General features: G+C 44.0%; 1 protein-coding gene across 2 annotated transcripts in view; it reads left to right on the forward strand.

Moving 5' to 3' along the window:
- The window catches only part of POLL (DNA polymerase lambda), a 125,842-nt gene that overhangs the window by 34,612 nt on the left and 75,614 nt on the right, over positions 1-15,616 (forward strand). For both annotated transcript variants that reach the window (XM_082223456.1, XM_082223455.1), the window contains exon 10: positions 13,097-13,236. In XM_082223456.1, coding sequence (XP_082079582.1) covers positions 13,097-13,200 — 104 coding nt within the window. In that variant the 3' untranslated portion in view covers positions 13,201-13,236. The remainder of the gene's footprint in view (positions 1-13,096; positions 13,237-15,616) is intronic.

Consider the following 15,616-nt stretch of genomic DNA (forward strand, 5'->3'; position numbering starts at 1 on the left):
GAGTGAAAACTATATACAGTACATGATACCCCTGGTGGCCAGGGTGATAACATCAATACATAACAGAACTTCTGTTTTGTTCAACTGTTACCCTCTTGACATTGATGGGAAAAGCCCTGAGCTGGTCTAAATTGCTCCTCAGTTTTTGGGGCATGTCAGTAAACCGGGATGGCTTTGGAACCTCTGGCTCATCCTAGCTGCTTCCGCTTCTACCTTGGCTTGCTCCTGAACTGCTCCCAGACTGGGCATGCCCCCCCACCCTTTTCGTCCTCAGTTGGGCCAGAGCATTGGAAATTTCTAGGGGAGTGGGAGTCCAGAATCACATCTCCATCTCTGAGGCTGGAGTTTTGACTGGCTTTGAAAGTGAATATGTCAGGTTTGCATCTTAAGAAGCCCTGCATTTTGTTTGGTCTTCAGTCCTCATCCTCAGCTGAAATGAAGCCTGAGTAACATATTTACTCACATCCATTCCTGGATTGTTGTCGTAGCTGCTGCTATTGCTGATTAGGGGTGGAGGGATCTGTCAGTTTCGGTTCTCTGTTGTTGTTGTTTTATCTTAAATTTGATTGTCAACGTTTCTGCAGCAATCTGTGTGGGTTGGTTTTTTTTAAAATCCACATGGATTTAAAAAATCCATTTATTAAAAATTGTTAAGCACAGACCTGCTTCGGACATGCGTCTCTCCCTAACCCTGCAACTGTGTAAACACTATGCATTCCCATTCATCTGCTGAAGCTCACTGGCTGCCTCTGAAACTGGAGGTTCAACTTAGCAATCAACGTCATCTTTTACCTGCTCCTCTCATGTGGTCATGTGCATTAGTTTATCATATTAAATACCGGTATTTGTTCTTTTGGTGTCATAATAAAATAGAACAGAGTTGAATAGTGAATTCATTATTTTTATTCATTGTTTGTTATGCCTGTTATGTGGACATTGTTCAGTTTGGTTCTGCATTTTTAAATGTTTTATTTATTGTTTATGACCACTTTTGTTATGTTATAGTTATGTATGTTTTCATGTTGTGAGCTGCCTTAAGCATGGTTTGAACTATAGAAAGGGAGCATACAAACTAAAATTATGTATGTATGTATATATATATATATATATATATATATATAGATATATATATAGCCCATTTAAAACACATGACTTCATGGAATCACAGAACTGTGGAGTTGGAAGGGACCCCGAGGGTCATCTAGTCCAACCCACTGCAATTCAGGAATATCAACTAGATACAGAACAGGGGCAAATGCAGTATTCACTATAACACACAATTAAAAACTGCATTCAAAACAACAACAACATGGAAAAGTCTTTGCTTGGTTTGATTCCTTGTTTATTTGCAAGTGTGTGTTGCTTCACGACTTCCCCTTGCTCTGTGACAAGCTCCCTATATATGGGGGAATTTTATCCACCCAGCCAACCATTGTTCTGCAATTCCATTCCACCACACCCTGAAACAATTAACAACAACAACAATACACGAGATCCAAATTGCATACCACACACTTCACTTCTAGCTTGATGTCCCCCATTCTCCCGCCCCCCCTCTCTCTCACACACACACTTCAAAGACAACCAAGGTGATTAATTTTTGCTGAGCCAACTCTCCTTCGGATTTAGGCTATCCAAAATTTCTCATCAATTAGTGCTTTCTTCCATCAGGTAAAACAACAAAATAGCTAGTGCTCAACTATGAGTTGTATCCAACCAAGGCTGTGTACACAGTATATGCTTAGAGCACAGTTGAAGCACATTCTTTCCTCTCAAAGAATTCTGGGCAATGTGGTTTGTTAAGGGGCCCTGGGAATTGTAACTCTCTGAGAAGTGAACAGCAGTGCCCAGGATTCTTTGAGGGAAAGAATGTGCTTTGGTTGTGCTTTAAAGGTTTAGCGTATACACAGCCTGAGTCATACTCAGAGCAGCAGACCCATTAAAGCCAATAGGCTAGGCTACCTTGATTCCAATGGGACTACTTTATAACTTAACTGAAGATAACCCTCCATGTAGAGTGGATTCTGTCTGTGTCCAGTGTAGTTAATGGCAGTGCAACAACAGCGGCAGTAATAATAATGAACTGAAATGAAAAGTGGCCAGATTGCTTGTTATCATCGCCCCAAACATGTTCTTACATGCATCTGAATGCTAATAATGTTTTGTCCAATCAGGGGATCGAAAGCCTTAACCTATAGCACTATATAAAGTTTTTTTTGTTTAATAATTTAAACACACAGTTAGGATCTTGCAAGAATGCAAGCAAGGGTTAGGGTGTGTAGAAACAGGATCAGTCCATTTCTGAAGGGGCAGGCATACATTCTCCTCCTCACCAACTAGGCCTGGTTGGTCACTGCCCGCCCCCATGTTGAACTATTTCTCCATACACACCCCAGCAATGTAAGACCTGTCCCCTCTTTGCCCGCAGACTAGCGAGGCACCTCCTGGAGGTGACACTTGTCTGAGAGAAGCCTCTGTCATCCTTCCCTCCCACCGCCACCCCCTTCCCATCTCATTGCTATGGATGGTGGAGGCGATGATTTGATTAAGCTCTTCACCTGATGGAGGCAGAGCAAGCCAGATGCAGTGGGAGCTGCCAGAACTGGGCCAAGGCAGGGGGATAGTATACAAACACATTTCCCAGGCCCATCTGTGCCATCCTTCTGTCCATTTTGCTTCCCATTATACCCTACAGTTCAGAACCCCACTTGGAACTGGGAATCTCTCCAGCCTCTGTGTGTGTGTGTGTATATATATTTATATATATATACGTCTGCTCCTTCTCCTTCAAGGTGATCTGACTCGATTAGTGCAATGTTGGCAGGGAAGGCCGGGCGTGTGTGCGAGCTTTCTGGGCCTCCTCTTCGCTCTCTCTTTTCTGCCTTAATTGGAACCCTCTGAGACCAGGCGAAATCGCATTAGCACCAGGCCCCGGCGTGCAAAGCCATCCATCTTTTTTTATTACAGCGTAATGGGGCTGCTCGCGAGGCGGCGTTCGATTTGTCACAGGCCTCGTTCGCTGATAACGGGCATTTGTCATCACTTTCTGCCTGTGTTAATGTCATCATCGGCGAGCTGACAGCCAGGCCCGTCGAGGGAGCACCGGCGACACAGCACATCCGTCAAGCTAATATTTCCATGGCTGTGGGGACCGGGCGGGCTACGGACACACATTAAAGCGCTGAGGAGAGGACGGGAGAGAAAAGCGCCATTGTCATTAATTAAAATGTTAGGGTGGATATGAAGACGTGTGCGCGTGCCGCCTGCCCGAGTGTGCCACGCAGCGAGTGTGACGTGGCCCGTGAGTGGGCCGGCCGGCCTACAGTCGCACGTCCCCTATTAACAAGCACAAGCTTGGATCATGAAGTGCATTTAAAAGCTATTTGGGGCTGGGGAATCCAGAGCATGGTGAATAGGAAGGTCATTGTTAATAAGCGAGGGAGGGGTGTGCTCTTGTGTAACCAGCAAGCCACAGTGTGTGTATCTTATCCACTCCTCCCCCCAGAGTCTGTTTGTTCCTCTGGCATGTTGTGGTTGGTCATTCGCAGACATCCTAGTGTCAGGTGCTTGGCAGCCATAGTGCCAATGGGAAGATGCCAATATAGGCAACAACCATTTTACATGCATTCAGTAGGTGTACAGCTGTGTGCTCACGCATCACCGCAAACCCGGGAGTGACTAGAAAAAGGGCAAAAACAGTCCTAAAAGAGCACTGAAGGGGCAGAAATGGCACAAAACAGCGCTTTGCAACCCCACAAGTCTTTACAAGTGCAATCCCAGGAGCCTTTGCACCAACCTTTGAGGTCTGTGGAGACTCGGAGTTTCAGGAAGGAGTTTTGGAGGGAACAAATGCCACCATTCATGCCAGTCTGGGGAGTGCTGCTGGTTTTTAAAAGGGTTTTTCTATGGTTTTCAGAAGTTTAGAGGATGTTTGCAGGCTTTTTCAATGGGCATTCCCAATATACACTATTTCACTTAAATGTGTGGTGTCTTGGAACATAACCCCCATGTAAAATGGTCGTTGCCTGTATAGATCAAAAGGCTGTCAGCCCCAGAGTCCGAGGTGTAGGTATCATGAGCGACTCATTCCCAGTCAAAAGCAAGCTGAATGTGAGTTACCAAGGCCATAAAATTCCATGATGGGCTGTTACTGCTGTTCATGTCCTCCTTCTGGGCTTCCCTAGGTATCTGGTCGGCCACTGCAGGGACCAGGATGCTGCCCCTCTATAGGCCTTTGGTCTGTTCAAGCAGGCTTTTCCTTCGCTCTTAATTTCACCACAGCGGTTGCAGACAAGACAATGGGATTGGGGGCAGTATTAGGCATGCAGGTCAGGCTGAATGGCTCTTGTGACAGAGCTGCTCAACAGTAACTGCAGCCAGCACTGTATACATGCTGGTTGAAATCTCAGCTCTGCCATTAAATGCACTAGGTGGCCTAAAACAAGCCGCTTACTCAGCTTCAGCAAACACTGTGATGTGGGAATAATTATACTTTCTAACCTACAGGGTGTTGCTGGGACTCACTGGGGACAGCTAGGGCCGGGAATTCAGGCAGGAGCTGGAACCAATGATGTCCAGAGCAAGCTAATTCTAGCATTGTTACCATCCTCTTCTTTGCTACAAGGGCAACACAGAGACTTTGAAGAGGGGAGCTGGTAAGGGGCAGAGAGTAGTCCAGAATCAGAGGTAGGAGCAGGGGCAGGAGAAAGAAATGAGGCAGGCTGCTGAAGAATCCAGGAAGTCGTCTCCTCCTGCTGCAGCCAGCTTCCTTCCCTCCTGGTCTCCCACAACACATAAAGTACAGTTGACATATTCCAAAAAAACCTGAACACGTTCGGAGCAACCCCCCTCCCCCATCCCCCATCTCTGTCGCTTGCCCCCTTCCTGCCACTCACCCCTTCCTCATCTGCCTGTTTGCCCCTCCTTCCCTTCCCTTTGCTGTCTTCAGCCTCCTGCTCTTGAATGATGTGAGGTCCCAGGAGGGCCACGCCAGGCCTGGTGGCTGCTGGAAATAGCATAAGGCCTAGTGCGACTTGGGGACGAGCCAAGAAGAGGCAGGTCCAGTGTCTCGCCAGAGGTGGAGCTGCTGCCGCCGAGGGCCACGTGGTGAGATCGCTGTTATAGAGTGTTATAGTAGACTGCTCTGACTGTAACCACGGTATGGGTAACTGAAGCCAGTCAGCTTTCTTTTAATAGGGTCTCAGCTAACCTGCCTAAGCTGCTAAAAGGTGCTCATAGCTGCCAAAACCACTTGTGTCTCCATAGACTGCACAACCTGAACCCCCAGACTCCATATTTGACATATTAGTTACAGTGCAACTCCATTCAAAACTGGTGGCAAACTATCAGTAGATCAGATCCTCCCGGTCATTAGCACCTCTTTCTATCTAGATTCAGTTTCAGCTTCTGTGCTTTCATCCACTGCAGAACAACCTCCCAACATCTCTTTAGGATTTCCACTTCGTCCTTTGGGAATCAGAGGTCGAGCGGTGTGTCATCAGCCCAAACTTCTGGGTGCCTTCTCCCAGCAATGTCATGCAGACATGGGAATTAGATGGTCAATAGGCTTCTGGCTGCCACACTGAATTGATACAAGGAGATGGCCAAGTTGCCTCATACTTTCCCCCTTTTTTGAGATGCATCCAGAGGTCCCATCAGGCACCAGGTGGTGTTGTTGTTTAGTTGTTTAGTTGTGTCGGACTCTTTGTGACCCCATGCACCAGAGCATGCCAGGCACTCCTGTCTTCCACTGCCTCCCGCAGTTTGGTCAAACTCATGCTGGTAGCTTCGAGAACACTATCCAACTATCTTGTCCTCTGTCGTCCCCTTCTCCTTGTGCCCTCCATCTTTCCCAACATCAGGGTCTTTTCCAAGGATGCTCCTCCTAAGAGTGTAAAGTGGGTCTCAAATTCTGCCTATACTGTATATATATTCCTACTGCCTCCCCAAGTGAATCCTTTTGAGAATTTTCAATGTGTTAATGAAAGCTTGGTTGTGAACAGATGGTTCTGCCATGAAGGATTCTGAAGCATGCGATAGTGTGATGCACAAGACATCCCTTATGCATGGCATGAAAGTGCTGCAGCCAGGGAAAAGAGCAGCTGTTTAATCTGGTATCACAAATAGATAGGGAAATAGTGTACAAAGCCAATTCTCTGTGAAAGGCGAAGTAGATGTGGTATTAAATGTGTGTTTGTCTCACTATCAACCCTATATCTGTAGGGGCACGTTCAGTCTGTATTGACAGTCCCAGTTGTAGGTTCACTATCACAAACCCTAACCCTACTAAAATAAACAGGTCAGTTTATGAGAGGCTACCGCTAGCAATACAATAAGACTCAGATGAGTATTAAGGTCATTCAGTATCAGGATGATATTGGCCATCTTTGCTAGCCCCAAGCAGGTACTCCATCCTCCCCATCTGAACTTGGGCCTGAAAGACTAAGGGAACTGTAACTGTTATGCCACATGTTCTAGTGCATTTACCCCTAACTTTCATTATTGCAAGAAGTAGTATATTTTTGGGGAAGCAGGGTTTTGTTGCACAAGACTTCCCAGTCAACCAGAATTGTGCAACCTGGATTTACCAGTATATGACTGAAACCTTCCCCAAACAGCAGGTCTGGAAGTGTCCAAAGTCAGCAGGTGGCATTTGGCATCTCTTTCATTATGTAAACATCTTCTGATTTTCTGTCCCACAAAATATGGTTTTATTAAGGCTACACAATTCCTTGCATGGGCGTGTTTCACTTGTGGGATGAGGATTATGGCACGAGAGGAGCAAAATATTGTGGGCAAAATAATGGTGGATTTGGAAATGGTTGCCAGCTTTTTGGGAATGGGATTTGGAAAAAAATGACACCACAACATTAATCCCAGTAAGTGATGATTTGCCGTCACAAATATGGCTTATTATTCACAGATATATCTATAACCTCAGAGGTGTCATGCCCATCACCACATCATTTGCATGTGCATCATGCCTGCAAACTTATACTTGAAGGTGCACATTTTATTTATTCAATTAGCCTGTTTCTTGCCTTGATATATCTTGACAGGACTTCGCTATGTGCTTTTTTCTATATGTTTGAAGTGGTCCTCAAGGCTAGTTATAAATACTTTGGTAACTATAAATGAGTAGTGTTTCAAGCAGTTTTCAAATATTAGTCTCAACTGTGTTAAAAACCGCCAAACCAGCATCCCACAAGCCTGTTGACCGCTGGCACCAGGATGGAAATCATTTACACCTGGAGGTCCAACCAGCTAGAAAACAGCCTCCAAACCACATAGTCAGTGGGTGGAGTACAACCACTGTGAGTAATTTTGGTTGGCCTACCTGCTGGTGCTGTAATGTGACCTCGGGTGGTAGAGATGACAAATACTTAGGGTGGGATTCACCTAATGAACCCTGATGGGGGACTTCTGCTTGCACAAAGGGGTTTTCCTTTCTCTCCTTCTCTCATGCCCCCCATTGGTTCAGGGTGTGTGAGTCAGGAGAACTTCCAAAACAATGTGCCCGGGGGGGGGGGGGAGCACCATTCTTTCTAGCAAGCTGAAATGCTAGTGCAGATGAAATATTTGTAATAGCACAGCATTTAATTCCACCCTCATTTTGCCTATTGACGGACAGAAGCAAGATATCATAGTGCCTTTCCTCATTTATGATATCTGTGGCACAGCCCGCCCAAACTTTTCTGTTTGGCAGTGTCTCTGCTTAAAACATCATCTGAACCATTCTGTGTACCCCACACACCCAAAGTGATGAGCTGTTTTGACCACCTAACTTGCTTTCCCCAGGACAGTCAATCTCTTCTTGTTGACTGAGCTTCACAATCCAGTTTTAAGAGACAGGATAGCACACCAATTCATAAATTGAAAGGTAATTTTGCTTCTCATCAGGCAAGTCCATTGTGGTACAGAGCAGCAGAGGGTGGGGGGGGGGAGCTGCAGAGCAGAGTTGTGTGTGTGTGTGTGTGTGTGTGTGTGTGTGTGTGTAGCCCCTCCAGTCCCCTCCTTTACCTTGCAGGGTGTGCTAACGAGTCCTCCCCCTCCCCCTTCCACGAACCAAATCCTTGGAGATGGTAAGTGCGGCATATCCCCAGACGGGGAGTGTAAATGCTTGTTCTTTGTAAATGAAGAACATAATTAACATTAAATTAAGGTAATACAAATGAAGACAACCCAGAGCCTGACAGGATGAGTGTTTGGGGAGGCAGTACAGAGAAGTGATTCATATTTTTAATTTACTGTGCAAATAGACTAGCAGGGCTTTGCGGAGTGGGGGGGGGTGGGAAAGGGGGAAGGGCGATCTTAAGTGGAGTGGGGATTCCCCCCCCCCACTGTTGTTTTGCTGTGCTTTAAGCACACAATGACTATTAAAGTCAACTGCCCATATAATGGGACATCTCCTACATGACTGAGCTCCGAGAGGCATCTTGGTTTAGCAATAAATCCTTTTAGTGCTGTCTGCCTGGTACACAACTTTGGGGGGGGGGAGCATAAAGAGATCACTAGGTAAATACACCTTCTTCCACCACCAGGATGTCCAGAGGATGGTGCCTCTGGCCTCCTCCCATTGACTGGGGTGGAGAAAGAAGAGACTCCCTACACACGCCATTACAAGGCTCAAGATAGCTCACACAGGTAATGACTCGGAAATGTAGCAGTTCCAGAGATTCTTAGAATGGATACACGCCTAGCCTGGATGGGACTCTCTCTAGCTCCTGGTCTGTGGAACCCTAGCAGCAACACACAGCAAATGCCACCCTTCCAGAAAAGCGTGAAACTGAGTAAGAAGTAGCAAGATGTAGATGTGCTTACTCCAATGAATGGGGACGGAGGCACATTTTATGTGGTCCAGCTGTTCATGCCTTGCTTACCAAAGCAGATGTCCTTGTTTCTGTCAGAGAAACATTTGAAACCACCAGAGGCGCCATCTTTGGAAGAAGATTGAGGGGGCCCAACACAACATCCCAATGTCGTGCGACGTCCTGATGTCATTCTGCTCCTGGCTCAGTGTTCAGCCAACAATGCAGGGGCTGGCCCTCTCAAAAAAAGTTTGAGGGGGCCCAAATAGCCTCGGCCCCCAGAAGCCAGTGCCTATGGCAACCATGCTGACACCATTCTAGATGCCCCCCAAGGGTACTCTGTAGTTTAGAAAATCTTCAATGATGAGCACATGGCAGTGTTTGGTTGGCATTAATACAGGTACTAGGAAGGAAATATTCTGATACCACAGGAAGACCAAAGACTTAATTCAGACAAGGCCTTGGGATGTGAGGAGTCAACTGGCCTCCAGTGTTCATTTTGTCTTTTCTCTTTTTTTGTGCTACAAAGGAAATATTTTACACACATAATGTATTATTAAGCTTTCACAATATTGTTTTTAGTCATGGAAATAAGTTATCTTCATTCAAGGTTTGGCACGTTTTCTGGGTGCTGCTTCAGAGCACTTGCAACTGTCAAAACCACACATGAGTAGTTTTGCCAATTTGCCAGGAAAAGTTGGTTGGAAATTTTAAAAATATGAATACCAAGATAAAAGTATGCCAGCTACACTAGGTGTCAGCCAGGATGTTCTATGGTGATTCCAGTTCTTTCCCACTGAGATGTTAGAGGGCAGCAAGGGGTCATTCTAAGTCCAGCTATTTTACTGCAGTCAGTTGGCAACCTAAGCAGTGACCACCTCCTACCCTTTCTTCCTTCCGTTTTGCTTTAACTGTTAGAGTCCACATATGGATTTGGAAATTGATAAGAGTTCATGACAGAGTTCACTGTCACATATTCATTTTTTTTTTTAAAAATGATACTTATTGAGATTTTACAGGCAATAAAAAGTTACAAGATTAAAAATAAGAAATAGGAAGAATAACAATAATAAAAGAAAAAAGATACAAAAATACAAAAACAAAACACATAAAAAGTAAGAAAAAGTTAAAAAGAAATCAATATTTTCATGTCTAATATTTCATTTACTTGTTTCCTGACCTCCTCACACACTCCTTTTTTGTATTCCAATTCACATAATTAATTCAGCAAATCCTTACCCTCTATCATTTATCTTTACTCAATATCTTAACCTATTATGACTATATATTTTAAACCATTGTCAGTCCGTAATAAAGCATGGGGGAACATAAAAAATATATATAAAAGTATTCTTGTTAATCTTTTTACCAATACCGCTTATTTTCAATCCAACATCCCTTTAACATTCATTAATTTTACAGTATTTCTGCAAGTAGTCTTTAAATTTCTTCCAGTCTTCTTCCATCTCCTCTTCTCCCTGATCTTGGATTCTGCCAGTCATTTCTGCCAGTTCCATGTAGTCCATCACCTTCATCTGCCATTCTTCCAGTGTGGGTAAATCTTGTGTCTTCCAGTACTTTGCAATCAATATTCTTGCTGCTTTTGTTGCATACATAAAAAAAGTTCTGTCCTTCTTTGGCACCAATTGGCCAACTATGCCCAAGAGAAAGGCCTCTGGTTTCTTCAGGAAGGTATATTTAAATACCTTTTTCATTTCATTATAGATCATCTCCCAGAAAGCCTTAATCTTTGGGCACGTCCACCAAAGGTGAAAGAATGTACCTTCAGTTTCTTTACATTTCCAACATTTATTATCGGGCAAATGATAGATTTTTGCAAGCTTGACTGGTGTCATGTACCACCTATATATCATTTTCATAATATTCTCTCTTAAGGCATTACATGCTGTAAATTTCATACCAGTGTTCCACAACTGTTCCCAGTCAGCAAACATAATGTTATGCCCAACATCTTGTGCCCATTTAATCATAGCAGATTTAACCGTTTCATCCTGAGTGTTCCATTTTAACAGCAAGTTATACATTCTTGAAAGTGTCTTAGTTTTGGGATCTAACAATTCTGTTTCCAACTTTGATTTTTCCACCTGGAAGCCAATTTTTTTATCCAAATTATATACCTCTCTTATTTGGTAGTAATGAAGCCAATCTCGCACTCTATCTTTTAGTTTCTCGAAGCTCTGCAATTTCAATTTGTCTCCTTCTTGCTCCAAAATCTCCCAATATTTTGGCCATTTGGCCTCCATGTTAAGCTTTTTCTGAGCCTTTGCCTCCATTGGTGACAACCACCTTGGAGTTTTATTTTCAAGTAAGTCTTTATATCTTGTCAAGACATTAAACAATGCTTTCCTGACAATATGGTTTTTAAATGCTTTATGTGCTTTAACCTCACTGTCACATATTCAAAACATATTTGAGGAGGATGCAGGAACCAGCCCCACCTACATGTGTACTGATCATCCTCTTGCTAGCCACACATTCAGCAAGCACAAGAAAAGGCCTTATATTAGGCCTGCCATACCAGGATTTCAAAGGTGGAATTGACGTCCGGGGGGAATTTCCAAAAGGTGGCGCTTTGTCCCGGATCAATAAAAAAAAAATCACATTTTTTGTCTTTTTGTAAGAAAAAGCTCCGCAACATTGGGATGTCCTGATTTTAATTTTTTGAAACATGGCAGCCCTAGCTTAAAAGGTAAAGGGACCCCTGACAGTTAAGTCCAGTTGCGAACGACTCTGGGGTTGCGGCACTCATTTTGCTTTACTGGCCGAGGCAGCTGGCGTTTGTCTGCAGACAGTTTTTCCGGGTCATGTGGCTAGCATGACTAAGCTGCTTCTGGTGCAACCAGAGCAGTGCACGGAAACACCATTTACCTTCCTGCCAGAGCGGTACCTATTTATTTACTTGCACTTTGACGTGCTTTTGAACTGCTAGGTTGGCAGGAGCTGGGACTGAGCAACGGGAGCTCACCCCGTCGCAGGGATTCAAACCACCCCCCTTCCTATTGGCAAGCCCTAGGCTCTGTGGTTTAGACCACAGCGCGTCCCGCATCCCAACCCTACCTTGCATAGATGTAAATATGTGGGATTCCTCCACATGAGCCAATTGCAAGCTCTACACACACACACATGTGAGGGGTGTGTGTAGAGGGGTGGGCAGCTGGTTAATTCAAGCTACCACCATGCTTCTTAACGCATGAAAGGTTGACTGTCCTTTTAAAAAAACTTACCTATTGTCACATGTTTATATGTAAGTCCCATGGCCTGGTCTGAAGGCACACGATCTGTCAATCTTGTTGAAATAAAGCATGGGGGAACATAAAAAATATATATAAAAGTTTAAGTTCATAATTCTACCAGTTCATTCTGCATAATGTGTAAGACATTTCTTTTTTCCTGAGTGTGGTAGGGGTGGTGGTGGGGGTGTGGGGGAGAAGCACCCAACACAGTTGCATCCTAGAAGGGGTGCTGGACCTAATGGTGTTCAGTTTCTCTATATCTTATTTTGATTGCAGTTTCTGGCGCTTCTGTTTTTTGTGTTAATCTTAGTCTCAACCAAATTACAGTACAATTTGAATCCCAAGACTGAGGTAGGACAGGGGATGATCCAGTTTTCGGGTGGGGTGGGAGAAAACCTGTGTTAGCTGAGAGGATTGTAAGCAAATTCTCTTAATTCATTTGCTTAATTCACCCCCCTCCAAATTATAGATATTTCAGATTTAAAAGAACAAAGTATGAATGCATTGCATTTGGCAAGCTGATCATTAACATGCTGCTTTAAAAAGTCATCAAGTTACCAATCTTCCTGTGTTTAAGTCTCCACAAGTCACAATTCCAACCAACATTTAACTATGTTCACATTTCAAACATTCCACTTTTGATTGATTGACTGATTGATTGATTGATTTCCCAATGGTGTGAAATTTCATTGCAGTCTAGTATCAGGGCTGCTGATGTAAGAAGAGTACAGGGAATACCCACATACCAAGCCCTGAGCCAGCAGTGTTCCCAGATCCTTAGCCTTCATTTTAAAAGAAGTCAATTGGACACCTTTGAAGAAAGTTAGAAAACAAAATGTTCTAAGGCAGATACAGAGAAGCTGCTGTTGCTAAAGATGCCTAATCACTTAAGATGACATTCAGCTAAGTTGTACTAGAGTAGATCTATTTAAATTAATGGACCTAACTTAGGGATATTCATTCATTTCAATGGGTCTGATGTGAGTAAAACTTAGCTGGATACCACCTTTAATCTCTGTTGCTATGCAATTACAGGCAGAAACACTGATCACCCCCACCTGGGACTCAAGAGGAGCATTTCCCAGAGCAGGAGGAAAACAGAAGACTATGGCTGCTGCTGCTTGTTTCTGCTAGCCTGATGCTGGGTGAAGGAAGATTGTCTGCTGTGTACTGGGGTGAGTTTGTTCAAGCACTTTGCTCTGTGTTCACATTGTTTCATTTTGTGCTGTGTCTGCAGTGTAAAACACCAATGGCTGGCTTTGGTATGGCTTACTCAAAAGGAACTCCCATGAAATAAATGAGGCTTTTTTCCTGCTGAGAAAACATGGTGATATTGTTATGCTGTGCCCCTTGTTTTCTATGTCCCCCAAACAGCCACTACTGGTCTGCATGTCATCACTTGGCTGTCATTTGTTAATATGCAGTAACCATAAAGAAACATGTAATACAAAATAAAACAGAAAATATAACAAAAAAATCATCAAGCACCGTACAGCTGCAAGTTAAAATTCCTATAGTGTTCTTAACACAATACTTTTTTGTTTATCAAAGTTGGCAAAATGTGTCTGTGGGTTTGTGTTTTGCTGAGAGTTTTGTGAAACTGCACATGGTTAGAGTATTTATTGGTTAGAGTATTTATCTTCCTGTTGTTTACTAGTATCTTGCTTTTCCTCCAAGATCAGATGCCAAAGTTATGAAACTACAGATACTTAGGTGGTGGTAGTGGTTTGCATCTTGCTATTTATCAGGGTTGACAAACTTTTCTCTTGCTTTTTGCTATAAATATCAGGACTGTGAAATGCTGCAGCTAAAGCAAGGAGGCTGCTTTTCTATCTTTCTTTACATGATCTGTAAATTACATTATATATTTGTATATTGCTTTTGCTCCCAGGAGTTCTAGGTTGGGCATGCTATCCTCCGCTCCTGCCTTTTATCTTTGCAACAGCCCTGTGGGGTTGGCTTGGTGAAGTTTATATATGTACATAAGCAGCAGTTCTTGCCAAAAGATGGATGGTAGTATGCGTGTGCACACAGGTGCCCCAATGCTCATACAGTGTACCAGGATATCCTACTGACATTCCTGCTTAGCATTGATGGCCCTCCCTCAAAACTGTAGTGACCCCCTACTGAGCAAAGCAACTTCCCTGTTGGCATGAGGCCTGGAGAAGTCTTGGAACTAAGTCTACCTCTGCCAGATTGGTCTTGGTTTTTAAAGTACTTGGTCTCTTAAGACCTTGCCTCCCTCTTCCACCTTCCTCAGTGGAAGGTGTAAAGCACAGCCTAAGATCCAATAAGCTTCGGACTTGCAGGGAGGGGCAGGAGCAAGGAGGAGGCGCCGGTTGGAAGGCAGCAATTTCCATTTTCCCCTTGGCATCTTTTATTGTGCTTGCTTTTGGGTGTAGAGTTCCCATTTACAGGGGCTTCAACGTTACTAAATGGCAGCACAGAGAATGCTGGGCTCACTCTCGCAAAAATCAATAAATGAATAAATAAATACAGGCAGCAAAGAGGCCTGAAATGATTCTCGTTTGCCGGGAATGAGAGACACCAAGTGTAATTTAGGGTTTGATATTATGAAAGCCTTGCTGCTCTAAAGCAGCAGGATGCTCAGCGGCTCATTAATAAAGGATAAACTTGGAGTCTATTTACAAGGCACTTTTTGGGATTATTTACACTCCATTATACATACGTAATGTTGTACATATTTACCGCTTGGCTTGGTGGTGAACAAAGGGATTTAGGAGAGGGGTTGCTCCTCTGACACCCCACCCCTTCCCCTCAGAGCAAGGTCACGCCAGAGGGGACAGCCAGAGCTTCAGGGAAGTATAGGCAAGGAAGAAAAGATATTCCGTCTATTTTCTGAACTAATATAGATTGGAAGCAGGTGTCTGGCTTGATGCAAGTCGAGCCAGTGGCATTCTTCAGGTATCTCTCTCTGAAGTGGAACAAACCACTTCTGTTGGAAGACCCTTTTTCTCTTTTCCCTTTCTCATCAGCATGATTACCTAGGCATGCCAATACTATTGCAAATGCTATGTCTGTGTTACTGAAACGGGTTGGAATTTGGCCTAAAATGATACAAAGCAGTTCTAATGAAGGGCAGTTCTGGTATGATGACATCAAAAACCTGGCCAAAGTTACAAATATGATCCTCGCCCCCATCCATGTCAGAATTTCCTGTGCATCAGTATCATTCCCAATGCACATTCATAATGTGTATATTATTGATACAGGTGGGAAGAGGTTGGGGATACAGCAATCTTGTGCAATGTTGTCCTTTGACTGAGGGAGGAATACATTTTCCTGCTCAGGCCCACCTTGCTTCCAATTTGCCCAGATCTTTAGGACTCAAGAAAATGTGTGTGCGCGAAACATTCGTTCTTCTACTTCTGTACCCGGCCAACACTGGCATACAGACAGGCACACAATTGAATCACTGCTGAGGTGCACCCACGATTGTGAGGTCTGAGGATATGATGATGATACCTGCACAGCTGTTGCCATTGGTTGCAAACTGCTTATGATGTCACAAAAGCACTGAGCAGCTGAGTGGAT

The sequence above is a fragment of the Podarcis vaucheri genome (genome assembly GCF_965113315.1).
Source record: "Podarcis vaucheri genome assembly, chromosome: 5".
In the NCBI taxonomy this organism is placed as follows: Eukaryota; Metazoa; Chordata; class Lepidosauria; order Squamata; family Lacertidae; genus Podarcis; species Podarcis vaucheri.